At 43.9% G+C, this 12,759-nt stretch overlaps 1 protein-coding gene across 3 annotated transcripts in view; it reads right to left on the reverse strand.

The window, feature by feature from the left end:
- The window catches only part of COX16 (cytochrome c oxidase assembly factor COX16), a 44,667-nt gene that overhangs the window by 24,527 nt on the left and 7,381 nt on the right, over positions 1 to 12,759 (reverse strand). For all 3 annotated transcript variants that reach the window (XM_035113354.3, XM_060273817.2, XM_088670012.1), the window contains one exon: positions 3,003 to 3,080. In XM_035113354.3, coding sequence (XP_034969245.1) covers positions 3,003 to 3,080 — 78 coding nt within the window. The remainder of the gene's footprint in view (positions 1 to 3,002; positions 3,081 to 12,759) is intronic.

Consider the following 12,759-nt stretch of genomic DNA (forward strand, 5'->3'; position numbering starts at 1 on the left):
GAAAGACAGGATGTATTTTAAAAAAGCATATCATCCCTTCACTCCTCTATGCTGCGCTCTCTTAAAGGTATAGGTTAGGTCCAGTCATGACCGACTCTGGGGTTGTGGCGCTCATCTCACTTTACTGGCCGAGGGAGCCGGCGTACAGCTTCCAGGTCATGTGCCAGCATGACAAAGCCGCTTCTGGCGAACCAGAGCAGCACATGGAAACGCTGTTTACCATCCTGCTGTAGCGGTACCTATTTATCTACTTGCACTTTGACGTGCTTTCGAATTGCTAGGTTGGCAGGAGCTGGGACCGAGCAGCGAGAGCTCACCCTGTCACGGGGATTCGAACCGCCGACCTTCTGATCGGCAAGCCCTAGGCTCCGTGGTTTAACCCACAGCTCTCAGCTTGGTTCAAAACAAAGGCTCAAATAGAGTCTAAGGTTATTCACCAGAAGCAAAGCCATTTATATCAACATCCAATTCTGCATGAAAGGAAAAGCAAAAATTGCAGTATTAATTATGCAACTGCACTAAACCTTCCATCAACTGGGAAGTGCAGCAATGAACTAGGCTTGATAGCAAAATTAATTTAAATTAAGCAAATTACTTTTGTTAGTAGAATTCTGATGAATAACAATAAGCTGCTGTTGTTTGTTATGAGCACAAAGAAAATATCTATATCACTCACAAACCTCGTACTGTTCGTGCTAAATTGTGCTTCAAAGTTTTCTTTAAAATAAATAAACAAATTAGGGGGTGCAGCCAAGTTGCCATACTAATGAATTTATTCTCTGCAAATCAACTTACACAGAGAAATTAGCAAAGGTTTATCTTCATTAAATTTGGAACATAGGCCTTATTGGACCTGCTTAACAAGAAGGGAGGGGGGAAATGATCAGTGATCATCATCAATCCCCTGCCGCATGAAGTCACTGCAATTAGGTTACTGAAAAGCCAATTAAATGTAGGAAGCCTGGCTAAACAAGACAAGACAATAGTAGAGTCTGCTTCTGCTTTACTGGTTATTTACTCTATGTCTCTCACTCACACACACATGTATCCAATACAGGGGCTGTCCACCGCCAATTACCCTATGGAAATATTTCCAAGAGAGAGAGAAGAAAGTAGGGGGAAAGAGTGAATGGGGAAGAAAATCTTTTACATGCAAAAGCTCCCTAGTTCAATCTCCAGCATGTCCAGGTAGGGCTAGGAGAGAATCCTCTCTGAAATCCTGGAGAGCTGCTGCTAGCCAGTACCAGCTGAGTTAGGTGGACCAAAGGTCTGAGGTAGGTTCCTAGATTCTATGTATGCAGGTCAAGATCACTTCAGAGCCTGCATCAACTGAACCATCCCTGCCCCTGATGCTGTCAGGCCTTTCTACCACAAACTACTTGTGAGGAAGGATCCCAATGACTTTTTATTAATTACTTATTTTTTTAATGTGATTTAATGTTTCTGTAAGCTGCCTGGGAAGGATTTATAATATATCCTTAACGCCAGGGTAATAAATAAATAAATAAATAAAGTCTGCCATGAAGTTATAGTTCATACATTGTTTTCCAATTTTTGCTTTAATTAAAAAAGCAGGAGATAATATTCCAACATCCTTCTAAGGCCACACCGCCCAATAGACCTAAATTGAAGGCAAGTCCACAATGCAACTTCCACAATGCAAGCCTACAAAGCAACTTCTAAGGAGCAGCAGTTTAATGCAATCTGCTCAGCGACCAAAACCACGACTAAACGGTATTACAGATGCCATTCTTGTTTTTTGTTGTTGTTGTTGTTTAGTCGTTTAGTCGTGTCCGACTCTTCGTGACCCCATGGACCATAGCACGCCATTCTTGTTTATGTCCTTGCTAGTCTCCAATACCAAGGAGATATTTTTATGAATTCTTCTCCAACTTTTTGTAGGCAGCCTAGTCCTGTAAGACCAAACCTCAAAAGAGCTGGTCAAGCCTTTTATTTCTTGTTCACTATCCTTCAGACTTTACCTCCTCAGTGCTGCACATACATATTTTAACACAGAAAGCGGCCTGTGAGGAAATTAAACGTACTGAACCAAAAGGGCAGCTGGTTGGGGTCTCAATGTTCTGAGAGCTCAGCAAAATGCAAATGTCCTAGTCAATACAAGGGCACGTTCCAGGTCTGAGGGGGGGCTCAGCAATGTGGCTTTAGGTGGGTTCACCTCCTACACCAGAGGAGTCTGGTGGGCTTACCTGGCAGTGGCACCCAGCAACAGTGCTGCACCAGCATTGGACAGATTAGAACTGCCATTTAAAATTCCCCACAGTGGTCCCGATGCAATGATGCTCCAGGGCGTTGTGGAGAATTTTATATGGTGGCTCCAAACTTCTTAGCAGCGGGTCAGGCAAGTGCAATGTGCTCTGCCAGCAGCAACCCAAAGATGCCATGCACTGATACTGGGGTTGGGGGGGGGAATGCAAATTCAACTTCACAGATATTTACGCTCAGAAACTGGGAATATATAGAACCCAAGAAAACAAAAATAGGCACACCAAGTTCTATGCTAAGAAAATCAAGATTTAGTGCTCAGAGTGAATGAGCAGCTAATGAAATTTGCACAAGCCAGAAGCTTCAGTTCATAATCACATTGCCCATATATTTCAAGCCTAACTCCTCAACCAGGATGTTCAGGGATTTCCTTTTAAAATGCAATGTTTGACAAAAATTTGCACCAGATTTCAGATTCTTTGCTCTGCAAAAGAATAAAATAAAACAGGACTTAAAGCCTAACTTCCCAAGCTGTGCTTTTGCTTGCTGTGTGTTGGAGTGTTTGCTGCTATTGTAAAACAGACTTTATGGCCTAATCTGAGAGTGTGACTTTCAGTAGCCATAGCACCTTGTGTGTGTTAAAGTATGTGTTAAAGTTTCAGCTCCCATACACGTATGTGTGCAAGCCTGTGCTGATTGGCAGAACCCAGTGTACACAGTTTGTCTAGTTCCCTTGAAGCTTGTGTTCTCCAAGTACAGGGGAGGTGAATTCAGCTTACCTTGCTGTGGAGCTTCTGAGCATCATAGCGAATTTGGGCAAACTCACGGAGCCCAAAAGACCCACCAATTATAAGCAGCTGAAATATAAAAAAAGAGAATAGAAGCAAAGGAGTATCCAGAACATTGTGAGCCAAAATACATTTTAAAAAAGCAAGAGAGGAAAAAATAACCAGGGTGGAAGGAAGGAAAGATCTAGAACACTATGTACAAAGCCAAGAAGCTGCTGGCATAAGCTGTTGTAAGGACTCTCAGGATAACACATGTAAAGGTTTTAAACAGTCTAAAGGTGTTAAAGAAATGCCAAGCATGCTATAATACAATAGTGACTTAAGACTCATTAGCACAGATTCCACGATGGCCCCTTGGTTTTCCAAAGCACATATATTAAAGTCAAAGCTTAATCTTTGTTCATTGGTGCAGACATGTGCATATAGGAGAGAGGTGCATGGAGAATCTGCTCCAGGGAAGAGATTTGTTCTAGCTTCTGAGAATCTAACTTGACTGACTGTCCATTTCATGTCAAATGGATGGGGCTACTACAGTTTTCATTCACAAACATATCAAAAATGTCTCATTCTTGCGCAGAGGACTTCAGAAGACTGTTTTTCTAAATCTCTCCTGCCTCCCATTATATTTCTGACTGTATGTTTCACCTCCCCCAATGCCTTTTTCTCTTTGACAGCATTTAACAGCATTTAGAGAGCCTTAACATCATAGCTCTGGGACTTGTTCTCACCATTTTCAAACTTTTAACAATTGAAGCAACAATGCTCAGCTGGCTCATTCTGGTGCCAAGGTGAAAAGGACCCAATTAAGCTTCTGGAACAAGCCAGCAGATTGGAACCAGAATCCTATGGTATGTTATTATGTAGTCCCTTCTGCACCTATATCTTCATTATAGCTAATAGCTCCAAACCTCCGAGACTTATGAATAGGAGCAATACGTAAGAGAGCGAGAAATTGACATATCTCTAGGAAGGTGACATTTCTCTCTGTCATAAAATGCAAATACAATTTTTGAAATCTTATACCAAGGCAAACACAGAGATGACATGCTCATAGTTTTGTATTCATATACTTCTTTTTGGCAATCCCTCGTAGCCAAGTAAGACTGTCTTCCATGAACATGGTCTTAACAGTGAGTCCATAAGTGACTGTGGAGGCCAATTCTGGATCCACACGTCCTTCCACAGTGGGGACATTGGTTTCTGGGAGGGAGTTGATCATGGTGAGGGTTTGCCAAGTATGCCTTCCTCTTAGCTCGTTTCTCCTTTATGCCCTGAGTTCAAGCTTCTTAAAAGTCCATGACATCTTTAGTAAAGGCTGTTCTCCAATTGGAGTGCTCGCGGGCCAGTGTTTCCAGTTATCAGTGCCCATGTTACATTTTTTTAGGTTTGCCTTGAGTTGGGAATAGAGTAGTTGCTTTGGAAGACAGTAATCAGGCATCCGAACAACATGACCAGTCCAACAAAGTTGATGTTGATGTTGCTTCAACACTGGTGATCTTTGCTTTTTCCAGGACACTGACATCAGTTAGCCTGTCTTCCCAAGTGATGTGTAAAATTGTTCAGATACCGTTGATGGAATCTTTAGAGGAGTTGGAGATGGCGTTTATAAGTGGTCCATGTTTCACAAGCATACAGTAATGTTGGTAGCACAATAGCTTTGTAAACAAGCATTTTGGTTTCCCTTTGAATGTCCCGGTCCTCAAACACTCTGCTCTTCAATCGGGAGAAAGCTGCGCTTTACCTTTTAATATACAACAAGGGTGGGGAACTCCAAACACTCAGGCCATTTTCTCCAAAATTCACCAGCAAACCACTACTGGCTTTTCAAATACAAGCCTGGTTGGTATAGCCTTTACTACAAAAGGAGGACTAGTAGAAGTCTCAGTGTATGACAGGAAATAAAACCATCCAAACTGAGGGTGATACGGCCATGCCCTCCCCACACAACCTTGCACTTAGGAGCCAGACAATACTTCAATTCCAATCCCTTTTGATTGGCAAAGGTTCGCCCGAGTTCCTATTTGCCTTATAGAGTTCCAGCTCTGCGCTCCAAATACCTGAAGCAATCTTGTCTAACTACTGGTGTCCTACTGCCACCTTACAGACACTAATATCTTTGACTGACTTTGTCACAGCCTCAATATGTTGACCTAACAGGAGACGTAGCTTGAATGAACAAATCTTTATTATTATAGTAACAGCTGAATACTGTATAACAAGTTATTATTGTTTGTTTTCAATAACAGTGCTTGGATACTTTGTATTACTTAACATGTGCCTAGAATTCTGTTCCTAATGCAAGTTCTAATCCTATCTTATACTTCCCCCTACTCCTCAGTGCCACACCAGCCACCCTTCTTCTTCCTCCAAAACCCAACTACCTCTTTTCCTCACACACGACTATTCTAAAAGTCACACTCCACTCTTCGCCAATCAGCGTAAGACATGTGCCAATATTTCATTCACACCTTACTTTATATCTTACCTCTCTCTAAATAACATTTTACTGTATATCTCTTAACATACAAACCTGTGCAAGTCAGTTACAATGACAAACACCACGGGCACTTTTTGCAAAATAATAACAATAATAATTTAGGGTTTCCCCAGCCACTCTGGGCGGTTCCCAACAGATTAAAAACAGAATAAAACATCAAATGCAGTGGCACCTCGACATACGAATGACTCGACATACAAATTTTTCGAGTTACGAAGGGGAAAAATGGGGGCAGGCTTACGAATTTATTCGACTTACGATCGAATGTGTGCCAGCCTAGCTTGGGATCAGGCCGGCTCCACTGCCACCGCCGCTGCGAAGCCAGCCTCCAGCCGGCCTCGCGCAGGATTCGGCCCTCGCCGGCTCCGCTACCGATCTTTGTGTGACAGGCGGGGGTGGGGGGAACGTGGCCTCCCCGCCTGCCTCCTCCTCCCCAGCAAGATAATTTAGGAAAAGAAAATGTACTTAGCACATTTAATTTAAATATTTGCAAAGAGTATGTCACAGATTTTAAAAATTCTGAGTTACCTGTTTGGCGGAGGCTCTCCGCTCCCACTGCTCCCTCCTTCCCTCCTTTCCCGGCCATGTTTCCTCGTTAGCGAGCGGAGCGCTGAACGCCTGCGCGCAAGGGGAGAGCGGCGCTCTGGAGTTTGGCACCAGCAGCAGGCAAGCGAATCTTTCTCGCCGCCCCGGGAACGCGGGGATGGGCCGCCTGCACGCTTCTGCCTGTCCCCCGGGCAGCGGCAGCAGCTCCCGCTGAGACTGTGCAGAAGAAGCTCCCCCATTCCAGTGTTTGGCGCCCGCGTCGTGACCCGGCCGGCTTCCTCCGCCAAAAGGCAGCGCTGACCCGCCGGAAAGGAAGCCGGCCGGGTCACGACGCGGTCAGCGACGTGAGAATGCAAATCGCCCTTCTCGTCGCGGAACACCAGCCAGCGTCCCGCGGCACAGTAGTGTGCCACGGAACACCGGTTGAGAAACGCTGTTCTAAAAGTCAGATAGTTGTTATTTCCTTGGCATCTGATGGGAGGGCGTTCCACAGGGCAGGCGCCACCACCGAGAAGGCCCTCTGCCTGGTTGCCTGTAACCTCACATCTCACAGTGAGGGAATCTCCAGAAGGCCCTCGGAGCTGGACCTCAGTGTCCGGGCAGAACAATGGGGGTGGAGACACTCCCTCAGATATACTCCCACCCACTCTGTAAAGCATCCCACCTCTCATTGTGTGTGTTGCAGGGATGAGGGATCTGAGGACCTCCAGATATTGCTAGACCCTAACTCCCATCAGCTGTAGCCAGGCAGGCCAAAGATCAGGGTGGATCAAATTTGTAGACCGGCAACATCTGGAGGGCCACAAGTTTCCCACCCCTCATTTACTGGGAGGAGCTGCAAACAGGGGCAAAAAGCCATTGAGGGTGAGGGAAGCATTGCCTTCAAGCTGACTGGACTTAGTGACACTGGTTACCTACATAGCATTGTAGCATCCTTATTTACAACAGGATTTCCAACTGGCTGGGATTAGTCAGAAACAATCAGAAACAGACATTCAACAAAAGCCTAGGAACAAGTATGGGGTTTAATGCAGTGTGTTTGTCTTCCTTTAAAAATGTAAAACTGCTTTAAATGAACACACATGCTCATAATTTCTTCTTTAATGGTTATTACTGCAGTAATCATTTGTACAGGGGCTGACATAAAAAAAGGTTAACTGAATGCAGTTTTGCTCTCCATTGATTTAGTAAGTATATACATTCCAACAGACCCACAAACCCACAGCAACATGCCCATATGAATAATAGCTGTGCAGGACTGAAACAGCTGTACTACGAGGGTCTGGCTTCTCAATAGCGCAACTAATTATAAAGCAACACTTAGCCATGCTAGATCCATTAAGATGTTGTTTGCCCCTCTTCAAGCTTGTAAAGCATATGCAATAGTGTCCATGTTTCTGTTACATTTCATTAGCATATAGATATTGAGTATATCATAACCTGATTTTCCCCCATAAAGAAATTGACCAATATTTCACATACCAGGAAAAAAAAGCTAAGGGTGCAATCCTATACATGTCTATTGAAAACTAAGTACTATTGAGTTCAGTGGGGCTGACTTCCAGGCAAGTGGGCTTTGGATTGAAGACTAATTGAAATAGTGTGCACAGAGATTTTTAAAACTCAGGTGTGTTTAAGGTCCAGAGAGGTCACTGGAGCTTATGTCTGATGGATGACTGCAACTGTCTACAAAGATGTGTAGAAACTAAGACAGATGCTACTATTGTGTTTTTAGCTATTGTAGTGCCAGCTGTTTTTATGGGGGGGTGTTATTGCTATAATTTATTTTTTATGATTTTATATAAGCTGCCTTGGGCATCAACTGATGGAAAGGCATATTGTATCGATTATTTTAAAATGGCCCATAATCTTGCCCTTCCAAAAGGCAGAGAAGAATTTAGTCTTCACACACAATGTATTTTCCTTTCCTCCAGGGGTATACAGTACTGGACCATGCTTGTAGCGTTGTTACAGTACTGTAACAGTTAACGGTTAGTATACTCTACTGTAAGCGTTTATGTGTCGGGTCAGAGGTTTTTCACATTTGAGATTAGCAACATGAGGGATCTGCTAATAATATGAGGTCTGTGTGGTGCACAAGAAAACCAGGAGAATTAGGTTTTGAACTTACATGCAGAATTGTCTCACTTTGACTCTGGCTACTGTAAAGCCATGAAAACATGGCTACGTTAATAGGTTTTTGCATTTTACATCTGAAGGTCACCTTTAACAACACAGAACAACAATACTCCCCACTTAGACCGTGCTTTACAAACTAACCTGGAAACAAGCCAACAGCACAGCTTTCTGAACTATCACTTGATTCAATATTCAAAGAAGGATTTTGTTGCCGTTTCAGTGAAATCACACCAAGACACACACCAAAAGCAACGTTTTTAATGACATTATATATGCACAGAATGCAAGGTAGAATGAAACATGGGATGCGACAGAGAAGCGCCATCTGTCACATATGCTCAGCAACCTCAGTAACTGTTTCATGAAGAAATTGACATTAATTTCTGTTCAATAGCATTGTGAAGAGCTAATTTCTGTTATTCTACTGAAAACCATGTTAAGTAAACAAATAGACAGAGCACTGTAAACAGAGGATATTACTGCTCATCAACACCAGACAGACATAAATAAAGACTGAATAAGCTAGGCCTCCTCAAACCCTGTGTTCTACTACAGATTCCAGACTCACCAAATTATTCAGTAAAATCTAAAGCAGCCAACCCTTAGGTTAGCAAAACAACAAGCAGCAATTTCTCCAGCACTGCCTAGCAATTTGCAATGTTAGATCACCTCTGTTGCTAGAGAAACTCATTCTGTTGTTGTAGCACTGATTTTGAAAGCCAGATTACAAAATTACATTCCCTTTGTCATAAATCCCTAAATTAATCACATCACAATATTCACTGCTGGCAACACAGATCATGCACTGGTGAAAAGAAAGCCGGGGAAATGTTATGAAATATTTTACTTGAAGAGGGAATGTGATAATTTTCAAGCCTCTTCTTTAAGACTGTTGTTGAAGCCTCCAGCTATGCATTGTGCAGCTGCAGAACTGGAACAGTCAAATGAAATATTCTCTTTTTACTTCACAGTGATGGGAATTAAAGAGATTTTTTTTGGGGGGGGTTCCTTTTTTAAAGAAAAACTGCTGTGTGCGCATTTTAGAGCTGCTGAAAGGTCCCAATGTGACAGCTATGAAAACTACAGTTCTTCATTTATCTACTATTCAAGTACAGCAGGGGCAGAAAAAGAAAAAGCAAAAAAACCAAATGCTGGCTACCAATATGGCTCAGCCCCAGACACCCTAAAGAGTCCCCAATCTTTTATCTTTCAGAATATGGGTTTTGCTAGAAGGCAGCTCTCCCAGACAGCTCAGGTATACCTAAACATTTGTAACTGTGTTGTCCCATTCTCCAGGAAGTTATGTGTCATCAAAATGTTTTTGTCCAGGAGACCTTGCTCTGCAATTACAAGCCTTGAGCACATAGATGAGACTTTAGAAATATCACCAACCACTTATCCTGTCACTTTTCAACTTAAATTAAGCACAGCCAACTTTGGGTTTCTCAGCAGCCCACTGGATTCTCAGCAGTCTAGTAGCCTGGATGCATAGCTTGCTGTATGAATCATACTGTGACAAATGTAGCATCATTCCTTAGATGTCGTATTCATACCTACAACTTTGTCAAGACGATTATCTTTGTTGTCTCACACAGGAACGAAAGATGGCCTATCTAGGCCATCATCCTGCTCTCACAGTAGTCAACCAGATGCCTGTGGGAAGCCTGCAACACAGACCAAAGTGCGACAGCACTCTGTCCCCTGCAATTCGCAGCAAGTGGTATTCAGAGGCATACTGCCTCCAAAAGTGGAAGCAAAACCCAGCCATCGTGGTTGGTAGCCACTTGTCATCCCAGAATTTGTCTAATCCTCTTTTAAAGCTATCCAAGTTGGTGGCCACCACTGCCTCCTGTGGAAGCAAGTACCGTATATACTGGCGTATAAGACGACTTCCTGACCCATGAAAATCGTCTCAAAAGTTGGGGGGCCGTCTTAAACGCCGGGTACTAGAATCAGCAGTCTCCGCATATGGTGGGGGGAGCTCAAAAATGGCCGTGGGGCATGGCACAGTTTCCCTAAAGGAGTCCCTGAAGAAGCGCGCGCTCGGGAGAGGGATGCTCTCCGCAGGGGCGAACGCACGGGCAAACGGCTCCCTCATGGCTTTGCCTGGATTAGCGCCTCTTCCGCAGGGGTGAACGGCTCCCTCATGGCTTTGACTGGATTAGCGCCTCTTCATCGGCACACGGGGGTGCCTGAAGTGAGGAGGATAGCCCGCTCAGCCCAGCCGTCCGACAAACAAAAGGGAACAAAAGGGGGGGAGGCAGCAAAAGGGAAAGCTTTCTTGCACTGTCGGCTCCTGCTTTAGAGAGGGAGAGGGAGCTGAGCTGGGTGTGCTCGGCTTGCTAGGGGTTAAAAGGAACTGAGCAGGAGTCCTAGAGAAGATAGCCCGCTCAGCCCAGCCAAAAGGGAAGGCTTTCCTGCAAGGAAAATGCTGTTGCCTCTCTCCTCTGCAAGTGCTGTCTTCTGGGTGGGTGGAAGGTGCTCTTGCTTTAGAGAGGAAGAGGGGGCTGAGCTGGGTGCGTTCGGCTTGCCCAGCCACCCGGGAAGGCTTTCCTGCAAGGAGAAGGCTGTTGTCTCTCTGCTCTGCTGCCTTCTGGGTGGGTGGAAGGAGCCCCGAAACAGGGGGGGGGGAGAGAAGCGGTGGTGAAAGGGCAGCTCTCCCAGGAAAGGATGTGGAGAAAAGGCCATCAAGTTTCAATGAAACCCAGTTCTCCCCACAGGAGCATAGGAAGTTGCCTTATAGACCACAATATGTCATTGATATACTTATGACATAAGATGATGAACAGGAGGATTTTGAAGGCTTTTAAAGGGAAACTGTCAAATTAAAATTACCATATTGAAATCAAATCTGATGTTTCTTTAATTTTTATTTGGTGTGCGGTGGAAGAGGGGTAGTCTTACACGGCGAATATATACCAAACTCTATATTTTAACTGGAAAAGTTGGGGGGTCGTCTTATACGCCCAGTCGTCTTATACGCCGGAATATACGGTAAGTTCCACACTGCTTGAAAAAATACTTTCTTTTATCTTTCCTGGCTCTTTCAACATTCAGCTTCATTGTTGAGAGAGAGAGAGAGAGAGAGAGAGAGAGAGAGAGAGAGAGAGAGAGAGAGAGAACTTTTCTTTACTCAGTTACTCTGGGCCAAGCATGATTTTAAAAACAAGACCTCTCACTCCTTCTTGCTCATCACAAGTGATTCCCAGGCACATTGCCTCTGAACTCTGAGGTTCCATATAATCATGACCACACTACTTCTCCAAGAATATATCATATCTCCTTTTCAAGTCATGTGAGTGGCCACTGCCTTAGTACCTTGTGGCAGCAATTTACTCCATGAAGAAGCACTTTCCTTTATCTGCCCTGAATGTCTTCCAACATTCAGCTTCATTGGATGTTATGGAGGAGGGAGAAGAAGAAGGAGAATAATAATAATAATTTGGATTTGATATCCCGCTTTATCACTACCCTAAGGAGTCTCATAGCGGCTAACAATCTCCTTTCCCCTCCTCCCCCACAACAAACACTCTGTGAGGTGAGTGGGGCTGAGAGACTTCAGAAGTGTGACTAGCCCAAGATCACCCAGCAGCTGTATGTGGATGAGCGGGGACGCGAACCCGGTACACCAGATTACGAGCCTACTGTTCTTAACCACTATACCACACTGGCTCTCTCAAAAACATTTTTGTCTCCACTTTCTTCATGCCATACATAAATTTATGAACTTCCACCATGTCTCATCTCAACTTTTCTCTAAACAAGTAAGTTTAGAGCAACCTTTCCTCACAGGGGAGTTGCTTTACCCACTTGATCATTTAGGTTGCCCTTTTCTGAACCTTTTCCAGCTCTGCCATATTCACAGCATAGCTCTGTACAGACCTGCACTATCCCTTCATCTTTCATCTCAAGCAACACTGATCCCAGAAAGTCCCCCTACTATCGGTCTCAGTACAGGATGCAAGAGTCACCTGGGGAATGAGTACAGAAGCACATTCACAAACAAACAAACCAATATTGCTATGCATGACTAGACAAGTTCCTCAAAACACAAAGAAATGTTTTGAAAATGTGTGGGTATGCTCACATTTCATACACCCCTAAACCAGAGTTTATTTTAAACAATGATTTTAAAATGACACACAAACCAGGCCTGTGGCCATAAGGTCTTTTGGACTTGCTTTGAATAGCCAGCTTCACGTATTACCATTCTCTCAACTTACTGGAACAGTGAACGGGAACGTGGCAGGCTGCAGTACTTTGTTGCATGTCCCACTTATATATGCCATCAGCAAGCTAACGTACATAGAATGGTTGGTGGCGCTAATGATTTTTTGCTGTTTTGTGCCACATCTCAAAGCCTTGCTACTTGCAGAATACATTTCTCCCAATAAAATAAAGATGTAATCAGTAGGCTGGAAAGCCATCTAGGTTAAATTAAAAAAAGATGTAGACTGACATCAGACTTATTTGGTTCGCCTAATCTAGTTTATGAGTGTTATGAGCAATTCTGAGAGTAACAAGCATGAAATACCACTTGCCAGGCCCATGGCTCTTCCATTTGGT

Source organism: Zootoca vivipara, chromosome 1 (genome assembly GCF_965207765.1).
Source record: "Zootoca vivipara chromosome 1, rZooViv2.hap1.1, whole genome shotgun sequence".
In the NCBI taxonomy this organism is placed as follows: Eukaryota; Metazoa; Chordata; class Lepidosauria; order Squamata; family Lacertidae; genus Zootoca; species Zootoca vivipara.